This window comes from Mytilus galloprovincialis, chromosome 1 (genome assembly GCF_965363235.1).
Source record: "Mytilus galloprovincialis chromosome 1, xbMytGall1.hap1.1, whole genome shotgun sequence".
Taxonomy (NCBI): domain Eukaryota; kingdom Metazoa; phylum Mollusca; class Bivalvia; order Mytilida; family Mytilidae; genus Mytilus; species Mytilus galloprovincialis.
Window position 1 is genome coordinate 103614175 of NC_134838.1, and position 17829 is coordinate 103632003.

Here is a 17829-nt window from a genome sequence, read left to right on the forward strand (position 1 = left end):
CATAGATTTTAAAATCTAGTATGTTTTATATTTATGAAACAGTAGAAGGAGCAGGAATACCTGACTCAGCAGTATCTTATATAGGGAGACAAACATTCAAATTAATGCCTATTGTTAAGTATAAACTTAATCTGATTAATAAGTGGACATGATTTTTCTTGTTTATAAATCGTAGTAGTGGGATGGAATACACATTTAATGAATATTGTAAAAAGTAAACAACAAATATAATCCATTAGCCTGCTTTAATGAGCATTATTAAGTACTGAAATAGGAAGATGTCGTTTGTGAAATACATGTATGTGTTTTGCCTTTTTTAATGTGAATCAATGAAAACCTTTTAAAATTTTGAAAGCGAAATTATATGATCTGCATTCATAGGATATAGGGTATGTTAACGATTTTTTGGTCCGATTGTTTGGGTGTATTGATTCGACTTGAATTGTATTGAACACAAACATTTAAATGATGAAAAAAGTGGGAGACCATGAAATTGGAAATGTATAATAAGTCAACACAGTAGTTATGAATGACTAGGATTTAACATAGGATGATGGAAATAGTTTGATCTTCTGACGTTATATTGTTATGCTTACTCAACAAAGAAGGTGTGTTAAGCCTATGTACCCGCATTTCCTACTGCAGAACTTAAAAGTCTAACACAGGGAGTGATACATGTATAACAGTTTTTGTTTGGATGAATAGTTATTAACTGACAATACTTTCAATTTCAGATTTATCTTTTGAAGAGAAGACATACACTGGATTGGCAAGAAACAGGCATTTGGATATAAAATAAGCACGGTGTAAAAACCTGCTACTAAGAGCATTCACACTGGAACTTGCGCCTACAGTGTACATAAATTAAGATTTACAGAAACTTTGTGCACTAAGGTCCTATTAAGGTTCTATCACTGGAAGACATCACTGTTTGTTAAACATTATAAATTATGCTGTTGTTTCTATTTGTTAATTGGTTTTGTTAAAGATACATTTGTTTTATTTATAAATTTAAAATGACTGGGTGGTAAGATGAGAGAAGAAGAATTTGAAACGGCGATCAAAGTAGTAGTCGTGGGGAATGGGGCTGTGGGGAAATCTAGTATGATTCAGCGTTATTGTAAAGGAATATTCACAAAGGATTATAAGAAAACTATTGGAGTGGACTTTCTAGAGAGACAAATCGAGTAAGTTATATATCTTATTGTACAATTTAGATTATGCAGATATATATAAAATGCATATTGAAGAACCTTCAAATACAAACTTCTACACATGTAAACAATACTTTGAAGGAATAATTTACTCTAGTATGGAGAATCTTTTATACAATTCCTATATCATTTCAATCACCTGAAAACAGAGCAATCCCTGGAAAGTTTGAAGTAAAATTTTGATCAATGAAAATTCCTGTGGAGACTCAACATGCTCAAGAGCTGGGCTTGTTGTTGTTGGTCTTCAGTGAATATACTAGGTTTAATGAGGTTAGACTTCAGCCATAGATCCAGAAACTTTAGAGTCTTTAATTTTACATTTAGGAATATAAATTAAGGAAAATATATACCTATTTTTTTTTTGGATCAATTTTGGAAAATATTTACATATTATTTTTTTTAATGTGAGTAAACAATTTTTGACATTTTGACCACATATTTTTTAAAAGGAAATTGAAAATAAAGCTGAACTATATATTTATTAATGAGATAGAGTAAAAAGCATAGAATTAAATGAATGACACATAATCAGCACTGTTCAAATGTTAAATGTTAGATTATTATATTCATTTGATGAAATTCAAAACCAAAATTACTTGCATAGAAATTCTGTCAATTTTTTTTAATGATGTACATTTATTTACCTTACCTTCTATGGCAGGAATACAAATGGGTCTGTTGTCTGTCCCCTGGTAATCAGACTATAAAAGTGAATTGGCACTCTACTTTCTTTTGCTTATGGTAAAGTTTTGGCAAAATTATAAGAAAAGAATTGGCTATTATTTATTGATTTTGTTGCCTGTTTTCAATTGAGTGTGTATTCCAAAAGGGAAAAAGAATGATAGACTTTTAACATTGTACATTAAATATCAGTGAATAACATGTAGTGATCAATTGACGCATTAAAAGTTATTTTGCAACCACAGTTATATTAATATTCTCCATATTTACCCACTTTTTGTATTGTTTTCAAGAATGAAACAATAATGCCATCATTGATGATTAGTACTTTCAGTTAAAGGTTTCATGATACAGTTTGGTATATACTTCTTTTTATTTTTGAAGTAAAAACAGCAATCTGAACAAAACTTTAGTAGGAACACTATACTGACAGTGCTTCTGTATTGTAGAGTTAACACTGAAGATGTCCGCTTGATGTTATGGGACACAGCTGGACAAGAAGAATTTGATGCCATTACAAAGGCTTATTACAGAGGTGTGTAAAAATAGATAATACATAAATGCATAATTTTATTGTAATAATTATTTATATATATACCTACTCAAGTGAATGGACGACAATAAAGACAACAACCCCCATCATTTACCGCATGGTGAAATTTTTTAATGTGAAGTGAATGGGGTAAGATTAGTTAAAATCATCCTTCTTTATTTCTAGAGTTATGCCCTTTACAAATGGAAATATTATTGCTGAATATTTCGTTTGAGTTCTGTAATTTAAAGCAACTTAAATGCCATTAGTTGCCTTTGTTTTTATTGGTTCTAGTCTAGGACAAAATGTATTGTTTTACATGTAGTATAAGAATATGCACATGGTACATGTATATATTAGCAAACTGATACATAAATGTAGGTATTTTTTTATTTCAAATAAAGAAGAAAAGAAAGCACTGGTTTTGTGACAACATTATATAAGTCAGGCAGGTGTAAATGTTTGACTTTCAGACCAATAACCTTATTGTATTGGTCACCATTTAGTCTGAATAATTTCAGTATTAAAACATAACAGTAACAAAACTTTGGTCCTGTAGAGCAGAATGCTATTAAAATAATATAATGTTGTTATAACAAAATGTAAACGGTAAAATATATTTGAAATTAAAGTCGTCACAATGCCAGACTTATTTTTATGTTTTGTTATGCAAAATTGAAAAGATTTATTTAAAAGACCTGAATCACAGATGTTAAAATCTTAGGATTAACATTTTTATTTTAAGTACAGTTATGTATAATTTAGCTTTTCACTGTGTAAAGGCAGGGCCAATTTAAACCTTACAATCCCAAATAAAATACATTTAGCTGATTAGACTGGGTAACATGATTTATTATTTACTGTTTAGCGGAAGGAATTACGTAGAAATCTTTCATGTCAATATTAGATTTGTTTTGAAGGTTTGAAAAGAGTCTACAATTTTGAGACTTATTAAAATTACTTTAAATTTAAAGCATTTGATATGTTTAACCTGTAAATTTAAATTTAATGAATTTTAGACATGATATCTGAACTGCAAATGAAAATTGAATGGAATTTAGATTATAACTATTTGATTTGCCCAAGTTTATTTGAATGTGTAAAAATAATTTTTGTCATAAAAATTTGAAGTTTATTAAAGTTCACTTGGATGACCAACATTTGTAAATATTGTCTTAAGTAGAAATAAAATGCATTGGTAATGTTTACAAACTTGGGGAAGGAAAAGAACATGAAGAGTAGGTGTAAAGTGTTGTTTAATAGGTAAAAATGTTTACTTTGAGGCTTGAATTGTAGTAAATCCATTGAGGATGATAAATTTGTACTTCCTATATTTTATCGTAAAAATGACGCTCCACATATATAAGGGTTAAACTAGTTCACACTATTTTGTGTAAATGTTTTTCTTTTACCTTTGAATTGGAAAGAAAAAAATGTTTGAATTAAGATAAATGAATAAGTCCATATAGTGGCATGGTACATGTAGATCAAGTTTTGTAAAGCATTTTTATTATTCAAATTGCATATAACATCAATTAGTGACTGTGGCAAATATTTTCATCCTTGTACATCATTTTCAAAATAACATTTAATTTGTATAAATGCATTCACACTGCATTTAAAGGTTAAAGTACTTATAAAAATGCAATGTACATTTTGTAAATAAAACTTTAACTTTAATGAAAAAGTATAAATAATTTGACAAAATATTTACATATATACATAAATAGTAGGCAATTCCAAGGGAACAAACTGCTTCTCTTCTAACTTAGTTGTTATCTAAATAATGAGGAACACAGATGTATCTGGTTCAATTGCCAAAAAAGTTCAGGTTTTGGCAATTATACCAGAAAAAGACAAGACCGTACTGTGATTCATATTGCCATACAAAAGCAGTGATAAAGTATCAATTTGATGACAGATAAATAGACCAAATTAAGATTTAATTCCAAGTCCATAACTACAAAATATCTCCTGAAAGTGTTACTGCATCTAGAAAATTTGAGATAATGAAACTATTCCTGTTTTATCAAAACTATAAATTCTGTTTTAAAACAACATGAAAGACAAATTATTTATTTATTACATGTACTTCTATGTAAATTGGATGTAGTTGTCTCATATTTTCTTGGCTGATGCCACTCAGATATGAGAATAAAATTGAGAATGGAAATGGGGAATGTGTCAAAGAGACAACAACCTGACCAAAGAGCAGAAAACAGCCAAAGGCCACCAATGGGTCTTCAATACAGATAGAAAATCCCACACCCAGGGGTGCTTCAGCTGGCCCCTAAGCAAGAATGTGTACTATTTCAGTGATAATGTACGTCATAATAAACTCAGAAATATATAACTACATGTTCATGTAATACATATATCCCATTGAATATACTATTTACAGTAACATATTATGATTTTGATTTTGTTTCAGTTATAATGGCCTTTTTTTACTTATTATTTGCTAAGAAAAGACATTTAAGTAGTAGTGTCATTAGAAGCTTGAATTTTGTTTACATGAGAAGTTAATTGATGTTTAAAATGAATGTCTTTGATCTCTCAATAGAAAGATGGAGTTTTAGATTTAAAGTAACCACAAGTCATGCAAGTTGTGCATACTATTTATACAGTCATCCATTATTCACTTCTTACACATTTTAAATAAGAAATGAAAAAGAAAATATCAACTTTTGAGTAAATTGTTAGCATTTTTGATAAATACAATTTCATTTTTACATGTTTTAAGTCAAAATTTTCTCATTTTTACAAGTGTTTTCATATAATTTCCATATGGATTTTGATTTTATGTTTTTGCACATTGTCATAAACTATAAGTATAAGAAAAAATGTATTTATTACGTTTTGAAAACAGAATCAATATTCACTTTTAATCATACAAGTTCTCTAAAGGACAGAGAGAAAATTATACTCAGATAAATAAAATATATACATAAGCGAGGGACAGTGGCATGCTAGTTTCAGTTATTCTTTTAGATTTCCGACAAAGAATTTAATGAGCCATTTCAATTTTGCTGAAGTGCAGATACAATTTTTGAACTGCTCTTGATAAGGGAAATCACAATAAAACATTAAACAAATATTCCAAACTCAAATTGAATGATTTTTATCTCTTATTATTTGATTTATATATAGATATCTGTATACAACCAACTATGTGCATATTTTAAAATCGATGTTGTATGGTGCATTCTCTGATAACACCTTTATGAAAAAGCAAAGTAATCAAGGACGTGACTTTGTATTTCAATATTGATTTATGTTATTATATATACCCTGATAAGTATTTAATTGAACTGCTTTTAAACCTTTATTACTTAATTTCTCTGTAGCAAACCATTTTTTAAAGCATGAAAATCAATAAACAAACCTAAAGCTATAATTAAAAAAAGCTGATTAAAAAATATTCAATATTATTATAATTGTAGAAAAGAATAATAAACACAGCATTAATTGATATTTTCAAACTGATTATGTGCAAGATTGTGTTTTTTGTCCCTAGCAGATTGTGCCAGATTTTTGTACAGATCAATGATTTAAAATTGTTAGTTAAAAAATGTACATGAAACTGTTAATAAAAAAAATGTGTATGTTTTTTTTTTTAATTGGGGTTAATTTATATGTTTCGAAGTTTAGTGTGACTTCCATTTTTGCTGTTTTAGTAAACATTATTATTTGGGCGCCAGCTGAAGTCAGCCTCTGGTGATTATTTTTGCTGTATAATTACAGGCACAGGACAATTGTGCTTTTTTACCTGTAAAACGATAGGACATTTGCACTTCAAATACTATGGACATTTGCACTTTTAATTTTGATTCACCTGTACTAATTTGACCGGACATTTGCGCTTTTTACCTATAATCGTCTACTTGTAATTTTAATGAGAAGTAATCATCACGTTAATAAATTTAACTTATATTTGTTATTAGTACAACAAATGGTCCAGAAACCTTCAATGCCCACTATATTGAACAGTTGTATTCGACTCATCCTGCTATATTTTTATCTTTTTGACAATCAGTCGGTGAGTTGCATTAAGATTCGTTATATTGATGAACAGCACCCCAGTAAAGAATTGAGAAAGAGAAACTTGATTATTTATTTGAAATGAGGGCAAAATAACAGTCTGAACAGATAACAATAACTATCAAGCTAAACTGACATGTAATGACTTGACGTGTTTTTATGTCTTTAGAATGTTTACTATTAGCCGTATATAAACTTTAAAACATATATCAATGTGCTTTGAAATGTGCTATGAAACTATATTTTTTTTTTTTTTTTTATCATAAAGAACAATATGACTATCTCTTCAAGGTCAAACCTGCCTGTCCCAAGCCCAGATAAAAGGGGAAGGTAGTCATAACAATCAAATATTGCAAAAGCGCAAATGTTCTATGTAAAAAGGGGAAATGTCCTTTTTTAAAAAGCGCAAATGTCCTATGATTTGAAGCGCAAGTGTCCAAAATAAAAAGCGCAAATCTCCTATGAAAAAGCGCAAACGTCCCGTGCCGATAATTACAGACCTATCGGTGGCCTTAGGCTGTACTCTGCGATTTGGTTGGGTTGTTGTCTTTTTGACACATTCCCCATTTCCATTCTCAATCCCTACTAATATCCCAGGTGTCATAATTTTCAAGCAAATCCTTGTTAACCAATAAAATAACTTTAAAAAAGTATGCTTTATGTCAGTTATAACTGGAACAAGCTCTTGAATCTACATTTTTGTATCACCAACATGACCAATACCAAATGTACCAAGTGCATGTCGAAAGGTAGTTTTGCTATAAAAGATCAATTACCTGTTGGAAATTATTGTAATGTAACAATCTGTTTATCAATTAACATCATCATTAATCTTTCTTAATTGAAAGTTTATGAAAAGAGAAGATTGATTTTTTATATTTCACAATTAAAATCTATGGCCACAGTAAACAATTTTGTAGATGTCTATTTTGGAGTGACTTGTTTTGTTGCTTCCCTGTTTTGATGACTAACTGTTAACTGTACTATGCAGACCAAATTTTTATACATCAAATTATTGTTGTTGTCTATCCTTGTTGCTTTTGTATTAGAAGTGAAAATCCATGATGAATAAACTATAATATAACCATAACCAAGGAAGGCCCTGACATGATGTGTAAATGTTAATCAATTGAAATGAATAAAACTAATTGCCAAAAAAAAAGGAAAAAAAAAAGACAGCAACCAACTACAATGGCTAAATTACATGGCAGAATGGGGCAGGGATATACATTGTATATGTCTGTGACCACTGAACCCCCCCTCTCTAACAGGGGACAGTGGTGTCACAACACAACTACAAAATTCCAAGTACAAACTGTAAAATTCTGTTGGAAATGGCTAAACATCAGGTTTGCATGAAGCATAAAAAACAACTAACAAAAAGACAAAATACACACAGTATTAATCAGGGAGGTTCTCAAGCCTGGGTCAGGGCAGGGTTTGCATATGCTTTCTTTTGACAAAAATATGTAGATAAAGGATTATGTGAGTGTTAAAAAGTAGACTGTCATCATTCAAAGGTACAGTCGTTTGTACCAGTTACTTCACTTAATTATTACCAATAAACTTACAATAGGTGTCACCTTGAAGTTTGCATGCAGCAATGACAATAAGTCTGTTCAGATTAGAATAAAAAATGTCATCTTTATATTATATTTCATTTTTTGTACATTCCTTTGTTGTAAAAAATGAATTTCATTGTAAAGTATGTTTATTCATTAATGTTGACAATTCCTATTGTGAATTCTAATTAAAGACTAAATTTAAAAAACACTTTTGAATCCATTGTGTCCAAGTCCTTAATGATAGATTACAAAATAATAACCAATAATTAATATTGATGGAAATGAACCTAAGTAATCAATTTCACCATTGTATTGAAATGTGTATTGTGAAAAAAGTCCTATAGTGAAGTCAAAGCTCAAACCTGTTGAGTATATTGAACTCATCAAAAGTAATCTGATTGCTTTTAAATACCACTTTGATATCATGTACCAAGATACTTCTGACTTCATACATAGACTTCATTATTATGTATCAACAAGGCCATGGTATTGATGGTCAGTACATATGATTATGATGGTAAAATTCATATATGTCTTAAACAGGTGTAACTTGCATCGCAGAGAGATAATTCAATTCTTTATTTACACTCAGACACAAAATACGTGTTACATGAGGACAAATTACAAATCAAATACAATAGATGACAGAATAGACAGGTAACTAATAACAAAAGTAATAATTAGAAGTAATATTTCAGAAAATTAATATAACATTTTTACAAAATATCAATCAGTTCACTATTCTTGATTCAAATTCAAACTATTTGGCTTAGGACCACATTATTTTATGTCATTAGTGGGTATTATCCACTCCAATAAGTTGATCAAAGGAATTAATATCTTAATTGGTATAATTTCCATATCACAACCAAGATAAATGTGATCAATGGTTTAAGGAACATATTTCTGTAGGTAGCCAGGGTGGAATAATGTTAGCCAAAATAAAGAGATGCTTGTACAAATTCAAGCAGTCACAATGAAATATAAGTAAACATGGTATGATTGCTTATGAGACAACTAGTGTCCAAATGATGTCAAAAATGTAAAATAAACTTGTTAGTCTTGTATTATTTTTAGTTTCTTGTATAATTTGGAGTTTAGTATGGGGTTCATTATCACTGAACTATAGTATAATGAGTCTGTTTATATTTGTATAGGGGCCAGCTGAAGGACGCCTCCGGGTGCGTGAATTTCTTGCTGCTTTGAAGACCTATTGGTGACCTTCTGCTGTTGTCTGTTCCATGGTTGGGTTGTTGTCTCTTTGACACATTCCCCATTTCCATTCACAATTTTATTGGTTACATCCATTTATGTTGCTTTATAACCTTACCAAAATCTGCTTTTATTTGTATGTTGTATTTTGTGTAAAACAGAATATTATCTGTATGTTATAGGTGCTCAGGCATGTGTGTTGGCATTCTCCACAGTAGACAGGGAATCGTTTGAGGCTGTTGAATCATGGAAGAAAAAGGTAACATTAATTTATTTGCTTATCCGAATAAGGTAGACTCTGCTTGTATACAATAAAAGGAGATGGTATGATGAGGCAACTTTTTTGCCCCTGGACTTCTAAACTTCTAAATTTAAATGACATACCTCAAGTGTTCACAAGACTTTCATCTGTCTGATATCAGGGTTTGTACATTTTATTTTGTCTTGCATATTTGGTTTAGTGCTTAAAACCTGTTTCATTAGGTAAAAAAACAGCAAAACCTCTTTTTTTTGTTATTAGATATTGAATTTTAGTCATCATAGAAATCATGTAATTCTGAGCCGTTAGTAATCATGATGTTGCGTTATATGCAACTTATCAAACTTTAACAGGAAATTTATTTTCACAAATCAATGAAACTAAAGATTTAAATTTGAGGTAAATATTGTTTTTTTCTGAGGAACAAGCTGGAACGAGATAAACTCTGGTGGTGTATCAGGTATAACAATCTAGGTGTACAATTTCTGTCATGTCAAAGGTTTATTGTTATCATGTTAAAAGGCAACAGTTCAAAACAAAACCCTGTGTCAAAAATAATATATATTTATAGTTTACTGTAATTGTATTATTTCACATCAAAATTCAAAACTATAATTTAAAGTATAATTTACGTTTTAAGTTATATACACTTAATTTTATTATATTGAAACTTAAGAAAATATTAAAATCTCTGCATCTTTGTTCGGTATTTTCATTTGAATGGCAGTCAATAGTGCTATGTTAACATGCAGTCTGTATGTTTCATGATTTAAAATTTAGTGTCAAAATTTGTTTGTTAAGTTGAAGGAGACATTTGCTAGGATTTTAAAACATAATCATAAATTTAGTTTCTACTAAGAATATTAATGAATTTGAAAATTGACTATTTATTATTGTCTTCTTTACCTTATGACCTTTAAGCTTTAAATGGGAGAAGTTTTTATTATTTGTTTGTTACAATAAATACCCACAGGACAGACCTAATAACACCTTTATTATCTAATTTGAATAAAAAGTTATGCTTCAAGAAAAGTTCAATATCTTTTTATCAGAAATACATTTAAATATATTATGAGATATGAAAACCATGAAAGTTTCTTTTTTGATACTAGTGCGATATTTTTAGCAAAGCCAAGAAGTGAAATTTCACAATAAGTGTAATTTTGTCTCTGAAATTTGAGAATTCCAACAGTATTCCAGTTGAATGAGGTTTACAAAAATACAAATATTAATAGATGATATATCTAATTTTACATATGTTGAATTTATTTTGTAAAAATAAACAAGCTAATCTTATATTTCTCATAAATCAATGCCGCACTTAGAAATACATGTTTCGTATACTCCTCACAGTCTAGAAAAGGCTTTGGTTTCCTTTAAAAGGCAAAGGAAAAATCTATTATTCTTCTTTTTGTATTTTGAAGAGTCCACAAGGTGTTTAGTAATGATAAATAAGGTCTGTACAGTGTACATGACATAGCCATACTTTAAATACTGAAAGCATGTTATTTCATAAAGTCGTCATGCACCACAAGAAATTTATATGTAATGTGTAAACAAATTCTTTCAAAGTTTGTTAAATTGATCGAGACAGGAAATACCTATAGGATGCATTTGTACTAAAGCTTATAAGTCAAAGACAAACTGACAATGCCATTGGCAAAAAAAAAAAAATTACAAAAGAACAAACAACAGTATATGAAACACAACATAGAAAACTTAAACAATTGCAAGCCCTTACCAAAAACCATATGGATGATCTCTGATGCTCTGTATGCAAATCTTTGTTAACATTTTAAATTGATTTCAATGTCACTTAAGGTATGAATTTTATTTTCTATCAAACACATAGAAATTGTCCAGTTGACTGACCTCAGGTACAAATGTTGATAATACAGTGTTTTGGTTGTTTGATGTTTTGGAAACTGTATTAAATTATTGTATTTTAAAATTTAATTGATGGAGTGATTTTTGCAGGTTGAAGATGAAGTAGGAGAGATTGGTATGGTCATTGTACAGAATAAAATAGATCTCATAGATGATGCTGTTGTAGAACCGTAAGTCCCAATATAACAATATAACAATATTTCATCTAGATACATATTGTCCTACTTAACATTTGTACAAGAAAATTAAAACTACTAAAATAATCAAAAATATAGGTAAAGTAAATGTGAAATTACATTTAAAAAAGCTGACATTAAAATATCAAAATATCAGAAAAGGGACACATATTAGCCCTAAAAATGTTAATATTTTAAAATTCATTATGAAGAATGAGTATATATGCAGAACTTTTGAAGCAAATGCAGAAAAAGGTTGACATCGGTATCAACTGTGTCAACTACTATCAACAACACAGACAGATTAAATTATATAATTGTCAAACAGATAAGTTACTTCTCTGCATTATTAATGCTGTCTGATATATACTGAAGTAATAAAATTGATTTAAATTCTTATACATTTAAGGAATGACTGTAATATTTTTTTCTGTCTATGAGTAGTGGGTTATTTAACAGTGTGCACCACATTTTTATGTAATTTCGAATAGACAGAAAAAATATTACAGTCATTTCTTATTTAATTCTAAATTCCATTTTTAAACCGTAGCAAAACATGAAAAAAACGTCGATGACGTCACGGTCACATGACTAAATTATGTCTATGGGCTGATAAAAAAATAACATCAGCCAATCAGAAGACGTGTTACATCCAAAATTAAATTATTTACTGGTATTATACTCTGTTCTTTGTATATAAGTATGTAGACTATTTTTGTCGAGCCTGCAACTTTTGTTGCAGAAAGCTTGACATAGGGATAGTGATCCGGCGGCGGCGGCGGTGTTAGCTAACTTCTTAAAAGCTTTATATTTTAGTAGGTGAAAGACCTGAATGCTTCATACTTTGTATATAGATGCATCATGTTACGAAGTTTTCATCAGTCACATGTCCAATGTCCTTGACCTCATTTTCATGGTTCAGTGACCACTTGAAAAAAAAGTTCAAATATTTTGTAATGTTGAATTCTCTCTTATTATAAGTAATAGGATAACTATATTTTATATGTGCGTACCTTGCAAGGTCCTCATGTCTGTCAGACAGTTTTCACTTGACCTCGACCTCATTTCATGGATCAGTGAACAAGGTTAAGTTTTGGTGGTCAAGTCCATATCTCAGATACTATAAGCAATAGGGCTAGTATATTCAGTGTATGGAAGGACTGTAAGGTGTACATGTCCAACTGGCAGGTGTCATCTGACCTTGACCTCATTTTCATGGTTCAGTGGTTATAGTTAAATTTTTGTGTTTTGGTCTGTTTTTCTCATACTATATGCAATAGGTCTACTATATTTGTTGTATGGAATGATTGTAAGGTGTACATGTCTAGTGGGCAGATGTCATGTGACCTTGACCTCATTTTCATGGTTCAGTAGTCAATGTTAAGTTTTTGAGTTTTGGTCTTTTTATCTAATACTATATGCTATAGGTCAACTATATTTGGTGTATGGAAATATTTTATGATCTTTATGTCAGTCGCGCAGGTTTTATTTGACCGTGACCTCATTTTCACGGTTCATTGCACTGTGTTAAGTTTTTGTGTTTTGGTTTATTTTTTATTAGCTCACCTGGCCTAAAAGGCCAAGTGAGCTTTTCTCATCACTTGGCGTCCGGCGTCGTCCGGCGTCGGGCGGCGTCCGGCGTCCGTCTTCGTCGTTAACTTTTACAAAAATCTTCTCCTCTGAAACTACTGGACCAAATTAAACCAAACTTGGCCACAATCATCATTGGGGTATCTAGTTTAAAAAATGTGTCCGGTGACCCAAGATGGCCACCATGGCTAAAAATAGAACATGGGGTAAAATGCAGTTTTTGGCTTATAACTCAAAACCCAAAGCATTTAGAGCAAATCTGACATGGACTAAAATTGTTTATCAGTTCAAGATCTATCTGCCCTGAAATTTTCAGATGAATCGGACAACCCGTTGTTGGGTTGCTGGCCCTGAATTAGTAATTTTAAGGAAATTTTGCTGTTTTTGGTTATTATCTTGAATATTATTATAGATAGAGATAAACTACAAACAGCAATAATGTTCAGCAAAGTAAGATTTACAAATAAGTCAACATGACTGAAATGGTCAATTGACCCCCTTAGGAGTTATTGTTCTTTATAGTCAATTTTTAACAATTTTCATAAAATTTGTAAATTTTTACTAACATTTTCCACTGAAACTAATGGGCCAAGTTCATTATAGATAGAGATAATTTTAAGCAGCAAGAATGTTCAATAAAGTAAGATGTACAAACACATCACCATCACCAAAACACAATTTTGTTATGAATTCATCTGCTTCCTTTAATATTCACATAGACCAAGGTGAGCGACACAGGCTCTTTAGAGCCTCTAGTCTTAAGTAATAGGTCAACTATATATGTTGTATAGAAGCATTGCTAGATGTACATGTCTGCCTGGCATGGTTCATCTGACCTTGACCTCATTTTCAAGGTTCATTGGTCTTTGTTTAGTTATCTTGGTTAATGTTAAGTTTATGTGACAGTTGTTTTAAAGCTTAACTTTATACTTAGGACTATCAACATAATATCAATGATTAGTATAGAAGGCGAGACATTTCAGCGTGTGCACTCTTGTTTTAATAGATCTCTAATTATCTGTTTAATTAGATATGTTTGAAAATTAATATTTTACAGAGAAGAAGCTGAGAATCTTGCCAAACGATTAAGATTAAGGTTTTATAGAACCTCTGTCAAAGACAACTTAAATGTAGAGGAAGGTTAGAAACTCATTTATGTGCAGCTAAAAGCTTAACAGAATTTGACACTCTCAAATATAGGAAACTAAAAATCTTATTCTAACCTAAATACAAAAAATATTACTCACTTAAATGTAGATACACGAAAACCTATTGAAACCCATACAGGCAGTATTTTATACACTAATTATAAACAAGAAAACTAATTCCTACATAATGCTAACAATGTATACACAGCCAGGTACTTAAAACCAATTCCTACATAAGTAAACACAGAGAATTTTACACAAAAAAAGGCATGAACATGAAAACAAATTTAAACAACACACAGAATTCTACACACTAAGTCATGAATATGAAAACCAACTGAAACATTCACACATAGTTTGACACAAAAAAGTCTTGAAGATGAAACAAATTGAAACCTTAACAAACAGAATTTGACTCTTAAAGATAGAAACATAAAAACCAATTCCGCCTAAACACAAGGTCAGGAATGTGAAAAACAATTTTGAAACAAGAATGTGCCCAAGTACACATATGCCCCACTCGCACTATCCTTTCCATGTTCCATGGACTGTGAAATTGGGTAATAATCTAATTTGGCATTGAAATTAGAAAGATTATACTATAGGGAACATATGTACTAAGTTTCGAGTTGATTGGACTTCAATTTCATCAAAAACTACCTTGACCAAAAACTTTAACCTGAAACTCCCACTTTCATTTTCTATGTTTAGTGGACTGTGAAATTGCGGGCAAAAGTCTAATTTGGCTTTAAAATTAGAAAGATCATATCATAAGCAACAAGTGTACTAAGTTTCAAGTTGATTGGACTTCAGCTTCATCAAAAACTACCTTGACCAAAAACTTTAACCTGAACGGACGAACGGACGCACAGAGGAACGAACAGAGCCACAGACCAGAAAACATAATGCCCATCTACTATTGTAGGTGGGGCATAAAAACATAAACACACAGAACATTACAGACAACAAATGAGCAATATGAACACCAAATTGAACATGACCAAACAAGGAGTAGTTTACATAGTTATAAGGAATTTATCTAATTGATTAATTGATTATTTTGAATTTTTCTGCTATTTATGGAAAACATATAATGTTTTGTGTAAGAGCATGTAATTCAATATTTTTATTATGTAATTGCAAAATGTGAAATTTGTGTTTGATCAAAATTATAAAAAAAGTTGAACCATTCCTTGTGGCTGTTATAGGATTTAAAACTGTTGATGAATTTTTAATCTGACAAAATATTCAGCAATTCATAAATGACCATTTTGCATTTCTATTTTATTGAATTTGATTTAGATTTGGACCAATGATGTTTAAAAAAAACCAATAAACTTGTTTTAAAATATAGAATTCTTTTATTTACAGTGTTTAGATATTTATCAGAAAAATACTTAGAACAGATAAATGAAGTTGAAGAGGAGGAAGAGTATTTGCCAAAAACTATAGGAACAAGTAAGTTTTTTTTATTTATGTATGAAGTGAGAAACAGGACAATAAACTAAAAAAAGTCATCTTTGAACAATACTACAAAGAAGAAGAAAAAAACACATGTAGCAACAGAATCATAATAGAATTGTCTGCATGCCTGACTGTATTGGTTTCCAGAACTTATCAAAATACTCGAACAACTACTGTGAATTCTTTATTATTTATGGAATTTTCCAGGATTAAGGGCATATAATATATAACAATAAACTACAAATTTTAATGTTGAAAAAGAAGTACACGTTTTTAAGGCTGGTAAGCAGACTTTCGAAAACCATGATATTGAACATCCACAAAAATGCAATGTTTCCTTGATCCAAATAAAAAAAGGCATGTATCAATGAAAATAAATGATTCCACAGCATCACAATGCATAAACAAGGCAAACATGAGCTCTAACTGAAGCTGTCAATGATATAAAGTGTACTAGAAGAGAGAGAAAAAGGGCATTTATAAAAGACAATAATATGTTAATTATTATCTCACCTATAATGGTAGACATGAAATTTAAGATATGAAACAAAATAGGATTAAGATACCAAGGCGACAATCAAAATTCACAAGTCAAGGAAAGTGGGACAACTCAATGGCAAAAGACTGTTTGAATAAATTGGCAACGATATGCTTGATGTATTTGTTATTCCATTGTTAAATAGTATCTTGGATGGATTTGCATTGGAACGAATAAACTTCTATATATTTTCTCTTTTTCCTAAAATATATAACATTGACTTATTTTTATGCATAACAATACATCTTAATATCGAATGTTGCAAAGGGAGATTAAGGTGGTACCTAACACTACAGGGAGATAACTCTGTAAAATCAGCTAAACGTTTTAATTACCTTGTGTTGTTAAGGGAATATTAAGCTTCTCAATGATCAAAATAAGTGTTTGTCAAACTGCTATATAACCAGTGTAATTTTTCTGATAAAACAGTTGGTTAAAATTTTTTAAAATTTTTATATTTTTGTCAAAGGGTCAAAGTTAATACTTTGTCAAAATTTCAAGAAAGTTAAACGAGCCAAATTAATTTTAGTTAAAGTGTTGGGTACCACCTTAAGGATATATTTGAAAAGAACAACAATTGATGTTTTTCTATACATGGATGTTTTATATTTTAGGTTTAATGGACTCTGAACCTATAAACAATAGTAAAGATAACCATGTGAAAGAAAAGAATGGTACAAAAAATAATAAACATAAATACAGAAATCATCACGATGATGGAGCAATCAAATTAGAACCCAGTAAACGACGGACAAAGGGCAAAAAATCTGTTGTTAAAGATAAATGTGTAATATTATAGTCTTTAGTCCAATGTGATATCATTGTCTGGTATAAAATAATTAGTGCTGTTCCTGACAACAGTAAATATCCAACCATGGATATTAAAGATATGGAAAGACCTGACCAATTGACCAATAGAGAATACTACTATAAGACAGTCTGTTTATGTAACTATTTTTACATTAATCAAGAGAATCACAGTAACGCAGAAACATGTTTTACTGTGTGTGTGTGTGTCAGGTGTTAAAATGATGAAGAAAACAAAGAATTTTGTGATATTTTGTATTATGCAGCTTTTTCTGTCTCTTAGTCTTAATTTTTTATCCCAGATTTTAAAATGAAGTATAATTTGTATGTGCAACTTTTGTTAAAACACTAAGAATGTATTTTTTATTTATTTTTTTAACTATTTAAAGAACAATAATTTGGTTGGATTATCTCATTTGATACACATGTATGTGCCAAATTTTCCCAATAGAAAAGTGTTGTTCTATAACAAATTTAAGAATTAAATTTGTATAAGGTTCACCTATACTAAGGATTTCTGCGAAAGTACATATTTAGAATTGAGCAAATTAGACTTTTAGCACAGCTATGAATATACAGGGATTTTCCCTTTAAGAGTGCCAAAAAATTATATAATAATATTATAGAGAAATTTCATAATTTGCTCTGCATGCAAAATATGAATACTTTCCCATATGGGAGATAACTCTGGTAATTCTTACACAAATTTCATATA

At 30.0% G+C, this 17829-nt stretch overlaps 1 protein-coding gene across 1 annotated transcript; it reads left to right on the forward strand.

Annotated features, from left to right (window-relative positions):
- The first annotated feature begins 891 nt into the window (after window positions 1-891).
- On the forward strand, window positions 892-17586 carry LOC143048096 (ras-related protein Rab-23-like). The gene is made up of 7 exons (XM_076221550.1): window positions 892-1187; window positions 2345-2430; window positions 9428-9504; window positions 11482-11561; window positions 14215-14297; window positions 15677-15763; window positions 16922-17586. The coding sequence occupies exons 1-7, from the start codon at window positions 1033-1035 to the stop codon at window positions 17104-17106; spliced, it is 753 nt and encodes a 250-aa protein (XP_076077665.1). The 5' UTR covers window positions 892-1032; the 3' UTR covers window positions 17107-17586.
- Window positions 17587-17829: the final 243 nt, after the last annotated feature.

Coding starts and splice junctions, on each gene's coding strand:
- LOC143048096 (XM_076221550.1), top strand. CDS start 1,033: ATGAGAGAAGAAGAATTTGAAACGGCGATCAAAGTAGTAGTCGTGGGG. Junction 2,431..9,427: donor TACAAAGGCTTATTACAGAG/GTGTGTAAAAAT, acceptor TGTATGTTATAG/GTGCTCAGGCATGTGTGTTG. Junction 15,764..16,921: donor GCCAAAAACTATAGGAACAA/GTAAGTTTTTTT, acceptor TTTATATTTTAG/GTTTAATGGACTCTGAACCT.